This window comes from Photinus pyralis, unplaced genomic scaffold, assembly GCF_008802855.1.
Source record: "Photinus pyralis isolate 1611_PpyrPB1 unplaced genomic scaffold, Ppyr1.3 Ppyr1.4_LG1, whole genome shotgun sequence".
NCBI classification, from domain to species: Eukaryota; Metazoa; Arthropoda; class Insecta; order Coleoptera; family Lampyridae; genus Photinus; species Photinus pyralis.
Window position 1 is genome coordinate 10,472,892 of NW_022170249.1, and position 13,438 is coordinate 10,486,329.

The following is a 13,438-nucleotide window of genomic DNA, read 5'->3' on the forward strand; positions in this document are numbered from 1 at the left end:
CATCCAAGGCAATGATCTGCAACAAGTAGAGAGTCGGTAAAAATTGTCGCCTTTTCCGGTCGACGAATTTGTCCCGCGTGGAGTCACCTTGTTAATCAATAGATCTTACGGAATGTTGATCAGGGCTGATAAGGCTTTTCTATGAAAAAATAAGAAACGTAAATGTGACCTTTGAATAAAACTAATTGTAAATAATTGTACTTTGCAGACCGAAACCCGAAAGTCTGAAGGTAATCTGGAAGGCAAAGAAGGAGTATCGGAAGCACTTAATATGGCAAGCTAAATCACTAAAGGATAAGTAACTTTCCGGAGAACTTTCATAGCAAAAAACACTGCTCCCTTAACATTTCTCAATAATCCATAAGCAACACTTTAACCTTTACCCTCCATTTAAAAATTTAACTCTCATGCAATCTTTCGGGAGGGTGTAACTTTAATGAGTAGTACTATAAGAGGAAGATCCTATTATTCCAGCAATACTAAAGATTTATCAGTTCAGCCCTTAGACAAAAGAGAGAGACCCGCAATACCGATCCACGGCATGCGTGAATTCGACGCGAATTTCGAGACGACCGCCATAACTTTCGGTGGCAGCAAAGCGCGGTGGCAGTGTGAATTTATTGACATTTTTCATTATTGATAAAGTTTGTGTGTGCAAAACTGTGTGATATAAACGTGGGCTGAATTGTTCTGCGTCAACTGGTAAAAGTGCCACGTGGCTCGTTGTCCAGCAAGGATATCATTTCACAGGCAAGATAAAAAACGGCACGTTGTCTGGTTTGGCTAAATTTAATTAAATCTTCATGGTAGTTAATAAAACACTTCTAAGGTCTTCATTTTCACAATCTTATAATTGTCCTATATGCATGAATAAAATACTGCTTTATACTTCTTTTCATTGATAATTTCTCGATTACAGTATAATATAACCTGCAAGCGATATTCCAGTGGCGGCGTGACATCTAGTTACATCACGTAACAAATATGTACATGGTTGGATGCCTAACCCTTAAGCGACTGATTACTTTGTATGGAGTAGTTTAACTATAGTGTATGTTGCCTTTGTACTTACATGTAGTCTGCGCAGGGTGCACGACAGATAGGATTTGGTCTTAAAAAGAGAGAGGTCATCGATGGATGTTCGAAACAATACACATCGATCGCCGCCACATTCGATAAAGACAAGATATCCTGAAGGAAGATCGTTATGATTAAACCCGTTAGGGGAGAAGACATCTCAATTCAATATTATCACCGTCGTCATCGTCAACGGTTTGCTATAGTATCAACAGCTTATTACTGAAGTACAAGAAACTGCTTAGGGCTTTATTGCCAAAGCCTGTTGTATAATTGTGAGTATTCCAATTCATTTATTCTATTTTATGGTTGCTATTTTGTTTAGAAATAATTTCCCATTCTGAAACCATCAGCTGCGTTTGCCCTCAAGATTCACTCGGAAAAGAATATAGGTACATTTATTTTATTTGTACAGTTTTCAATATAAGAATTATTTACTAAGGTTGTACTTTATTTTCCTTCATGATAACAACCAAACTGATAAGAAGTGTATCAATCAAGATAGATTACAGTTCATTAATTACTTTGTTGGTGCATGATCACCTGTTTCTCCGCACTTAGCCGCAAACAGTATATAAGCTAATGATCTGTCTCCAAAAGGGGAAAATTATGTCAGAACAGTGTATGATACTGGTGTGCACCATCGGCAAATTGTACCTATAAATCAAGCAATTGTTCCCCAGGATTCACATCAGAAGCGCTAACTGCCATTCACAATTAAGCAAGCAGATATATCGGGAAGAAAAAGATTCAATGTGTCCCAGGTAGTATGCACCATAGGGAAACGACAATGTATTTTTTGCGAAGGATCCTAAAATAAGCCAGGACCATCTGGAATTATTTTCTTCTTCCAAAAGATCAAGGGATGGATAGAATAACAACCCCACCTCAAGGCAGTTTGAAAGTGCTTATACCGAGGCATATACCTACAAACGCTTGCTGATTACAACAGAGTTGTGAGATAGTGGGGTGGAGAGTTGTATTCCTCTGGATACAATCCCTATTCTATATAACTTGTCCGTCGCAAGGAAGCAACGAACAAATTATTAATGCTTCAATTAATTGGAACAATGAAATAGAACTGGAAGATATGCAATAAATGTTTGTTCAAAAAGCATGAACTGTGCAATATTGAACAAATTGTTAAATACGTTGCAGGGTTCCTCACCAGAAAGATGTGTGCATTAATTAAAAGCGAAATGTGTTGCAAAGTGTTATTGGAGCATAACGAACATATACCGTACCTACATTGTACACTTTTATAATTTACCCTTTTTCAGTTTTGATCGCTTCAAAAAGGGGGGTGCAGAATTTTACTAAAGGTATATGTGGTAATATCTACATACCTACTTATGTAAGTATACTTTCAATAATATTGCGTTTATATCGCGCACCCAGTTTCCGAAACGATCAAAGTCGAGTCGTATGTTTACGTTTATCGCGTTTTTTGTCTCTATTCAAATAAGAACCCAATATTATGTGCGACAACTGTACACACAGGTTAATCGTACCATGATGGCAGTATAAATAAATTGTAATTTCCTAATGTAATACCCGAGCGGGCGCCACTGGTGGTGGCAGTATGATCGCAATTTACTTCACGCGCGCGCTCTCCTCTCTTTCATAGTCTAAGGTTCAGCCCTTAGCCTTCCCTGGTTCAGCCATACCGGTAAAAAATATTTTCCACTTCGACCACTGCATTCAGGCAGACGGACGAAATTCACGCCTGTAACTTTTGAACTAGTAGCCCAATCTTGGAATTGTTTGAAATTATGGATTCTACAGGCCACATTCTATAAGAAAATTTTGTTTTCCGAGTCGATCTGAGACAATTTTTTTTTCGGGGCTCAAAAAATTTTACCAAAAATCGACTGCACCAAAATTTCTCGGGAAAACACTTTTTCTTATTAATTTTGGTGCGTAGAATCCAAAACAATTCGTACTTTTTCGATCAGACTTCTCAATCAAAAGTTATAGACTAGAAACCAATTTCGAAAGAAAATTCAAAGGGCTGTAACACGCCGGCATTAGATACAAGTATTTTGCACTGAAACTCGTATTACCATTGAGTAACTCAACGGTACTACTGCAATTCTTTCCGCTAGTTTCCGAGGTACTCACCGGAAAAAATTTCCTTGTATACTTACGTTGCCGCAAATCACTGGCGCTATGAGGTAGGAAATAGTAAGCAAAACATTTTTGGTTTTTGCATTGTTTTACTAATAAATACGTTAAAGCGTAGATGATTATAATACTCCTTTCCTTAAACATAATAACTGTGTTACATCTATAGATAATAAAAAATTATGAAGGTATCTAAAATTTATTGCTAGTTATATTTTATAATTAATTAGACGTTTTGGCAAGTGCGCAGTCGTACGCTAACAGCGTAAAATATTAATTTACAATTCTTCTTGTATACAAATGTAAAAAATTTGTTCGACTCTATGGTTTTTTTTTAAATACAAATATGGCATATACATGTAAAAATTTAATACTTACTTTTTATACCAATCACGCTTTTTAATGGCAGTGCTTCGGAAGCATATTAAATAAGTATCTGGCACTCAACATACATAAGCTAATGTTAATTTAAATAGTAAACAATCACAGACAACTAACAAATGAGAGTATTCTACATGTGATGTACATAAAGATCATGCAGCGTAGTAGGTTTAATATCAAAAATTGAATGATTCATGCAGATCTCCTAGTCCTTTACTTTGTCTTCAGTCAAATTTAAATATATTTGTTTTGCTTTCAGCAAGACAAACTATTAGGATTCATTTTCGTAGGTTAGGTTGACTTGTTCACTCAATTATTTCTTGTGGCGCTCTTCTGCAAGACGCGCAGCATGAGTTATTGTAGTATTGATATTGGCAGAGTCGTGCTTGGACCGCCAGGTGACAATTTCGAATTTTGTCTGCACAAGTATCTGAAACAGTGGAAGGATGTTACTGAGTGGAAGAGATCAGAAGATCGTCTTACGGTCCTGTGGTTCATCGTGCGATGGGATATTCATCTGGTCGTCCTTTCTCTCGCAGCCGCAGGAACGTTTCAATATTGGTCTGTCGGGGTCGGTGCACAGATTCGATGGGGCACCGTTTGCCTCCATGCAGCGCACTTCTCTGCGTTGGATTCCAGCGGGACAAGGTCCTTCGCAAACGCCCCACTCTCCAACAAACCACTTCGGTGTGCATTGTCCGCTGCACGCTCTCTCAGTGATCGGTTTTTCTTGCACAGAACACGTCATATCATTAGCTATACGCGTTTGTCCTCTCACTTTAACTAAACACATAACTTCGCGAGTCTGTTTGGAGACACCGTTGCACGACTCTGAGCAAGGGCCCCATGGTCCAATGAACCACTGCCCGACGCAATACCTGTCACTCGAACAAGCCCTCTCGATTTCCGGTTTACCGGAAGGTTCGCACGAGCCGATGCCGCATATCGTCAGCCTAAACTGCGTTCCGGTCCCGCACGACTCGGAGCAATGCGACCATTCCGACACTAACCACGGAGAAACGTGTCCATGTGCAGCACAATTACCGCTATCACAGTATTCAGCGTGAGGAGGTCTCAGTTCGCTTAAACATCTCCCACTTGGACAAGAGATGACTCTGGTACGTTGACCAGTGCCGCACGATACGGAACACTAAAAATTTACAGTAAACGACAAATTTGAGGATGACAAAGGTAACTTGCCTGCGACCAAGGCCCCACCTTCCACTCGTGTACTTCAACTTTATTGGTCGAATCTACGCGTTGATTGATTTCATTATCAGATCGAGTTTCACATGGTGGTAACTTGCAAGGTCTGCTTGAAGCGTTTGGTTTTGCTGTGGAGCAGACGTTGTCGTGTACGGCAATCGGCTTACCGCCACGATCTTGTTGGCACGTAACCACGAAGTGTTGCAAGCCTTGGCCACACGATCCAGTGCACGCGCTCCAAACGCCTCCCCAGAAAGCTGCGCAGGGATGAGTGTTGCAACGGATCTGCTGTTGGATTGGGCGCTCCAAGTGAGAGCATCGCTTGTCGGAGACTGGTGTATGACCATGCTCTCTGACGCATGTATACGTGGTGGTTTGCAGGCCTATTAAGAGTCAAAGTCAATTATTAGGTACAAAAAGAGTAGCTAAATACCTCCACCGCACGATTTTGAACAAGGAGATACTCCCGAGATTTTCCACGAGAACCTTTTCCTTATTTTCCGCCGATAGTTATGTCCAGGTTTCGCTTCGTCGTGTTGAGATACAGAATTTGAGGGAACGTCTAACCGGCGCGGTTCCAGCTGTGAAGGTACCGGGTGGAAAGGAGGTGCAATTTCTTCATCCAGCGGAATCATCATTGGTAAAGAGTAATCGTACTTTATCCCTGGATTTGGTTGTTGTGTAACTAACTATAGTACATACAACGTTAAACACTGGGCTGGTCTGTACGAATGCGTATGAGGGCCATAAGAAATATTTCCACCTTGCAATCGGAATTCTGACTACGCAACTAAAAGGTCCATTATTTCGAAAAAAAAACCTATTTTACCCAAAGTGTATGCCGGCATACGAATTATGTGCTTTTCGTTTGAACAAGCTTTATTTAATAAACAGAATTGTAGTATATTGAATAGGGGATGAGGAGAAACAGCTATTTATTTATCAAGTGCGAGAAAAGTTTAATTTCCGAGGCTTTAGGCAGAGGAAATTAATTTCTCAAGTTGATAATACATGATTCAATAACAAAATTTTATCCAAAACCGCTCAATGAGCAAGCTACTTCATACTGCCTTTCTAAAGAAAAGTTATGAGCATTTTGTCCCGCTGAAGTGTACCTATTCGAATACATACGTCGCATCAGCTAAAATGAATCGTACATGCGTAAATTGAAAGTAGTCAATAGGCTCTTCAAAATCTTCCCTTTCTTCGTTTTTTTTTTGCGTCGCCTGAAGAATTTTCTATCTTATTGAGTTATTCAGACGTACCGATTCGAATCTTCATTTTCAGAAACTGCGGATTTTCAATTTTCCCCAAATTTCCTCATGTTTCGGATTCTTCTGTTTTTTTCACATTTTGCACCATTCCTTCGAACACTTCTTAGGTCACTTCGAATTTATCATATTATTCCAATTTTACTATCCTTTAAGATCCTTCATATTCATATTCCATCGGATCATAGGATTTTTTAAAATCTTACATTTCTTAGGAATTTTTCCCGTTAGGTATTAGGTTTCAGATTCTTCCCACTGCCCGGATGTTTCAAATTAATATTCCCATTTCCCCGCCTTTTTAGATTCTCGAGATTATATAGCTTCTCTCTCTACATTTGTCTGTTTAGATTATACGGATTTTCCCTTTTATGTTTTTGGTGATTCTCTAGATTTGTCAATTTTCCATATCATGTGTTTCTTTAGTTTAATCAGAACCTTCAAATGTTCAACCTCCGTGTTTTACGAATATTTCCGGTTTTCAGATTGTTCCGACTACTGAGATCAATAAAATTCATTGGATGCGTAAGGACATTTGGAGTCTTCAATTTGAAGTTTCCATTTCTCTCTATTTCTTTGATCTTATGAAGATCTTCAAATTCTCCAGGTTCTTATTATTTCAAGGATGCTTCCGATTCCGATTCTTGATTGTGAAAATTCTACAGACACATAAGATCCTACATATTCTTGGAACACTTTTCATATTATTGAAACTCTTATGCTTCCGTTTTTTTATGAATTCATTCCACTGTTTCTATTCATGGTGTGTCGCAGATGTCTAGGTTCTGATTTTTCAACGCCTCAGGATTGTTCGGGTTTTTCAATTATCCTCCTTAAATTCCTTCGATGTTTCGGACTGACTCGGACTTCGGACTCAGATCCTTCATTTCTTCACGTTTTCATCAAATTCTTTCTATTCATCAAATGATGTTTAAATTCTTTACACCCTTCAGACCCTGAAAATTTTAGATGTTTCGAATCCTTCTCGATGCTGGATTACGATAGCAAAGTGGATTAGGTTCACATGTATTCGCATTCGGACGTACTACCTTCCTGAGCCTGGCTAGAGTCGTCTGACCCCGCGCTTCTCAAGCCATTCCACACGTGAGATGAACCTAGGGACGCAGAAGTGGAATCGGCTCTAATCGTAGCCATCTCTGGCCAGGACACCCCCAACAGGGATCGTCTCAGTTTGAATAGAGGAGGACATTTGCAAAGTATGTGGTGTGCCGTGTCATCGTCTATAAATACCTACTCATAAAATCCTCTACAAGATAGTAATTTTGCCAAACCCACGCGAGGCATGTATACTTATTTGTCTACAGGCCTCTGTCGCATGACGTCAATCTTGTCTTGAGTATTAAGTTCTCTGGAATACAGTAGAAGCTAGAAGTGGAAGAGCAGGTTCTGGATAAAAAAACACGTATATCTGTTAGTCGGGCTAACTCATATGTTTTCTCATTGCCTTTTGTTCCAGCATGTCTTCAAGGGTGTTGTTGTTTGCTTCTTACTCTAGTTCATGGGTACACTCGGAAAAAGCCTGGGGGCAGTCCTGCTGTCACTTGAGATTCTGATAGTTTTGTTCTGCATAAGAACTTTTCTTGCGCTAAGCGAGATAGCCCTGCCAATTCTGCCTAGGATTTTTCTGATTTAAAAAATCCTCTGGATTCTTCGAGTTTTTCAACTAATCTCTCCCGCTGCTTCTTATGATTTTTCAAAGCTGCTGTTTCTACCGCGTGCCATCGAATTCTTCAAAATGTTCACTCTTTAAATTGTTGTGTTTCTGCATTTTATTTCCACATATACATTAGATTTGTGGTAATACAAAAAGAAGATAACCCTACATTTTTTTCTCTTAAAAGAGAAAGAGAGACAGAGAAAAGTAGCTCATGTTCAAAATACTAAGATAATGTAGGCACTTTCACAGTTTAGACCATTAAATCTTTAAACCCCCCCCCCCCCTCGGAAAAATTGTTCCTGGAATATTCATGGCTCGGAGAATTCGCTTTTCCCTCCGAAATAGCTTTTGCAAGGAACTATCTTTAAGAAGCATTTAAGCTTAAAAAAGCTGGATCATTGGTCAACATTTCTACTGTAATGACTACTTGGTCAAGTATCCGTCAGCACATCTTCCTTGAGGGTAAATACTCTGGAGATTAATGTTCCACAGAAAAAATCTCCTAGGGGAGAAATCTGTAGAGTTAGAGATTATTCCAAGACCGCAAGATCGAGTATTCATCGAGTGCAGAGCTTTTCAAAATGCAATTGTTCTTTGATGCGAGTTCCTAGTGATCGAGAATTTTCCGGACGAATCTTCTGAAAGCGAACTTTTCGAAAATGAATTTACCAGGGAGGTTAGTTTTCTTAGAGGCGAATATTCCGGAGGCAAACTTTCAAAGATGCATTTTCCTATAATCATCTAATCAATTATTGAATATGTATTGATATTCCCAAAATGCAAAATCGAGTATTCTCTTTGACTGCAGAGTTTTTCTGAACGTGAATGACCTTTGGAACAAGCTCCTAGTGAGCGAGAATTTTCCGAAGCGCATCTACTGAAAGAGACTTTTTCAGGAACCAATTTACTTGGTGGTGAGTTTCTTAAATTGGAACATTCGGGAAGCGACAACACATTTTCCTACATTCCACAGAAAGAATGAACCACAATACATTCCTTATTGTCGGGGACTAATCCATTATCGACTTGCTGGCGCCTTGATATCGCTCTAGAAAATTCCTTACAATACGTCTCATTCAGACGTTTCATGTTCCTTTTGTGAGTATATATTCCGTTCTTGCGGAATGAGGAATGATAATCGATTTTTTGTCGGGGGAGGGGTCGGAATTGAAAAAAGCCCATCGTAAAGAGCTTTCGTTAGAATATAATCATTTTCATTTCCCTCTCACAAATTCCGAAAATTCATCGTAAAGCTTCAATTGTTATTGTATCGTTTGACCTTTTTTCCCAATAAATATTATTATTATTATCATTATTATTACACAATTTGTAACATAATTATCAGTGTGTTCGCGCACTAAATTTCCCGGGAAACATCCGACTACTACTAGCATATTATTCTGTTAGTGACAAAAAACACATTTGCTCACACCAAAAGCGCATAATTCACTACTTGAAATTTCGGCTGGGGGTGAAAAACAAGTTTGTCTGTTTTAAATGACGGAATTCAGACACCTCGCAGAAATCTAAGTTACAAATGGGTACAAGTAGGTACTTCTTGTGGCCTCTACGATTTCATAGGTCTACAAAGTGACTTACCAAAATATCAATTGCATTGGAAATAGGCCCGGTTGCCTTAATAGTCTCCTTCGTCGAACTGTCCTGAGTTTTGTAAAAAAACTTGGTGTTCGCACTCTCCACGCTTCTGCTTTGGCTAAACTTCCATTCGCCGTTAATTATAAAGGTTCCATTTGAGTTTTTGAGCGCTACAAATTGCAAAAGTGGAAGGTAAACGATCAAATCGGCAAACGCATACCAACCTATGCGGTTGTTAGTGTTCATCAGCTGCTGGACGATGATATTACAGGCTCCTGCCGGAATTTGGGTGACCAAGGAATATCCTTGCGGCAGGTCCGGTTTAGTATATAAACCGGAAATTGTCTTGCATGATCCTTTTCGACAAGCTGAGCAAACCTCGGACGACTCGTCAATTGAGCCAATTACCCCGTTACTGGCGACACTCTGAAATCAAAAATTGGCAATTAATTTAGAATAAAATGATTTGTATTCAAGTGCAAAGTCTGCGTGTGGTCGTCTATCATAGGCGATTGATGACAACTGACGGAAATTATAAAACCAAATCGCCCGTTCATTTAAATGCAAAAAGACGTGTTCACTAATTACAAGAAGGATAATGGTTTAAATTAATGAAATCACTGTTATCAATTGATAAGAGAACTAGCAAGATGAATTAGCTTTGTACGGTTCATTAAAGGTAAATTGGTATTCATCATAGCTAATTTACTTTCTAAACAGATTTCATAGAAGTTTATAAGGGATTTCTAATAGTACACCTCTTTAAGTTTCCGATGTAATGTACCGTCAATTAATTACTTTAAAAGAACATTTTACATGTTTCATCCATTAGGTACACGTAAGTGGTACTAGAACGATACTTTATATGGGAAATTGTAGGAACGTAATTACACAGCAGAAAATAAGTGTACATTTGCTACAAATTTCAAAGGACAGCTATTTGTTATTACTGCTACAAATTATAGCTAAAGCTAAAATCTTCACACATGAAGCATCAGAACGCAACGGTTCATTTATGATTACCGACTTGTCATTTGTCGACAATGATAAACGGATTATAGCACAAAAAAGTTTCATACAATCTTGTTCTGTGTCTAAGATCGCGTGTTTTTATCATCCTAGGACAAAAATTAACCAGTTTTCCCACTGGCTGACTCACGTGTCATAATTTCTGCAGGTTGTTTACTTTTTAACTTACATTGCGGTCTGTATTGAATTAATTTTTTTCCATTAAGTTATTTCTGTTATAATTATCGTAAATTATTATTATTAAATTATTTAATGAATCGTCTCGAAAAAAGAGTTTACGTATTTTGGATTTCTTCGAAGATAACAGTTAGATGACAGACAGCCGGGTTTCACAAACTAATATTTTAATTTAAGATTAATCGCAATGGCAAAACGACTCCCCATTACTGCTCAACAGCTCTCTCTTGGTTGGTATCTGATACATCCATCCGCTACATCTTCAGGTGGCTTGTTGGCCTTCCATGAGAATCCGAATACATCCTCCTCTTCCAAAATAATCCAATTACTCTCTCGACTTTAGCCTCATCACTTCGAAACGCTTTTCCGTAATTAATCGCTCGCAGGAACGGTATCCATAACCTTTTGAGAGTTTGAAAACCCAGGAGCCAATCTCAAATGCGCCAGCTCACTTTGATGACGCCACCCACAAACCTTACCGCCGTCTCCTCTATCAACATCACAATCCAAATAATCGTCCATGCAGTGAGCGTGATGGCTTTATCTACTCTCGGGCGATCCTCCTCAAATTGTTCTGGATTTTTGTTTTTCACGTAACGTGTGGAAGATGATGGCCCCAAATATCATCACCTTCATCTGCCAATCCTCAATAGGCTGAAATTTGTCTTTTTTCTGCAGAGTAACCTTTGCGCATCGTCTCGATGAGGACCTAGTGGAACATCTGTCTGATATCCGCCGTGAATGCAACTCTTCTCTCCCTGACTTCATCAAAATCCCTGGAAGGGATTTCAACAAATTAGGACCTGTAAGAAGATTGTCGTTGATACTAACTTCATGGTTCTTTGCGGCCGCATCCAAAACCACACTGAGTTTATTTGGCTTTTTGGGAAAGAAGTCTCCAGAGTGGGGCACATAGGTACCGTACATTTTGAACATATCCCATTTGGTAATTGTGAGTCATCTTGTCGCGGTAGAGCTCAGCAAACACCTGGTTTTTCTCGAAGCTTTGATTAAGACTCAAAGCTTATTCACTGATTTCAGGAAGACAAACATTTTCATCGCGCCGAATCAAACCTGTTTTGCAACGTTCCTAGTTAATTCTTTTCGTGGTTAACTCTATGATCTGTCCTCACGCTTGTCTTCCTTTGACCGCGGCCGGTCATCCTTAACACCTACTCCAAATGCCTATGTACTCACAAACTCTCACATCATCCCTTCAATTGGAATTTTCTTCTCGGTCATGAACAAAGAAATCTCATTGGTGCTCCCCGAGGTGCTCCCATGAACTGTCAATACTAACTTACACCTTGATACCCACGGAGCGTTTAATGACATCTGTAGCGTTCTTTATTGAAGGCTCAATATATTATGTTGGAATTATGAGGCGAATATTATCTGGTCTTCTCAGGATTTGTGACGCTTTCACCCTCTCAGGCAAATTCACTTTTTGCAAATGTGGTCAACAATCTAGCAGTGTCTTGATCTTGACGCATTGGTAAGGGCTGCACAAATCCTTCATTCCTTAGAGATGAAAGAACTCATCGTCTACCTCTCCGGCCACTTCTAAGTCCGACAGGATTTCAGTCCCTTTCCGTTGAATGGATTTGGTCTACGAAAAATTGTAGGGAATCTCTTTGCTTCAAGTCCAAGTTCCTCAGCTAAACTTTGCTCTATAATAATTGTAGTTATTGAGTCACCATCCAGCATGGTTGTTGTTGTTACAACGCCATTATGTCCTCGCAGCATGATCGGTAATGATCTTCGCTTAACTTTTGTACTCCTCCTTTGAACAAGGTTTCCAACTTGTCCACGTTCCCCTTTTAGAATAGAACAAATTCAGTTTATGATTATTCCCAAGGATGAAATATTTTGGATTTTCCCATGACCGTGGAAACACAGTTTCTTTGATTTAACCAAGCGCCAACGCTCATTCATCGCAAGCACTGCAATTTAGTGAGCTTGTGTTCCGAATCACAAATCGCACACAGTCCTTCTTCTTGAATTTTCCTTGTTTGACTGATTCTACTATGGGGGGTGACTTTTCCTTGGGTTTCTCACTTCTTGATCTGTATCCTAACTAATATCAGTAGGTACTAAGACATTCCCATGTTTCGAAACCTTCTTGTCCGAAGGTTTCTTATAGTGTTTCTTGAGACGTGAATAAGTCACCAACTGGAATCAAGAAACGAAATCATTCAACGTTGGTGATGAAGAGCCCATGAATTTTCCGTTGTCCATGGCAACTTCTCAATAATCTCGTTGAGAAATACTACGGGATTGCGCCAATAGTCCTTTTGGTTCAATTGTTCAGTCATCCATATGAAGTCATTCATGGAATTCGCAAATTTCAAAAATGACTCTGGTTTGCTTTTGTGAGGTAAGGAGAGCCACCTCAAATTGTTCAAAAACATGGATATGATGAATTCTGGTCTTCTGAACCTTTTCTCTAATACCTCTAAGGCCACACCTACATTTGCACTTGTGCAGAGAAGATTCTTCACATAGTCTTTTGTCTCCTTAACAAGTCAAATTTCTCACCCTGCACCAGCTTACATGCATCCACAATATGTCTAAACCGCTCAATGAACCCAGACCAGTCTGCTGGATGTCAAGAGAAGGCATGACTGCCTGTGAATAGACATAGGATGGCTCGGGCACTGTAACGTCTTGTTGTATTGGTGGTTGTAAGAAAGAAGGGCTGGTACAAAGTCATTTTGTCGTGGTTAAGACATAATATGGCTCGGTACAAACCCACTTTGTTGTGACTGACTCGTTAAATACCCAGCACCACGCTCAACCCAATGCCTCTTTCAATCTGTTGATCTAATTAATGTATCAAGCAGTATTTCATACTTTTCCTCGATCTCGAGCTGCCCAGGTTGCCCGGGTCTCCCTTGTTTCA

The 13,438-nt window shown here is 39.4% G+C and overlaps 1 protein-coding gene and 1 long non-coding RNA gene across 2 annotated transcripts in view; one reads left to right on the forward strand and one right to left on the reverse strand.

Annotated features, from left to right (window-relative positions):
* The first annotated feature begins 749 nt into the window (after positions 1–749).
* LOC116159411 lies at positions 750–1,518 on the forward strand. Its single transcript, XR_004142979.1, has 3 exons — positions 750–1,028; positions 1,088–1,352; positions 1,403–1,518. It is a non-coding gene; the product is annotated as an uncharacterized LOC116159411 (long non-coding RNA).
* A 1,755-nt stretch (positions 1,519–3,273) lies between these two features.
* Positions 3,274–13,438, reverse strand: part of LOC116168900 (thrombospondin type-1 domain-containing protein 4-like) — a 161,086-nt gene continuing 150,921 nt past the window's right edge. The window contains exons 7-12 of the mRNA XM_031484909.1: positions 9,555–9,756; positions 9,334–9,500; positions 5,222–5,477; positions 4,783–5,171; positions 4,066–4,732; positions 3,274–4,012 (exon numbers count right to left, since the gene is read on the reverse strand). Of these exons, the coding sequence (XP_031340769.1) occupies positions 3,888–4,012; positions 4,066–4,732; positions 4,783–5,171; positions 5,222–5,477; positions 9,334–9,500; positions 9,555–9,756 (1,806 nt within the window). The 3' untranslated portion in view covers positions 3,274–3,887. The remainder of the gene's footprint in view (positions 4,013–4,065; positions 4,733–4,782; positions 5,172–5,221; positions 5,478–9,333; positions 9,501–9,554; positions 9,757–13,438) is intronic.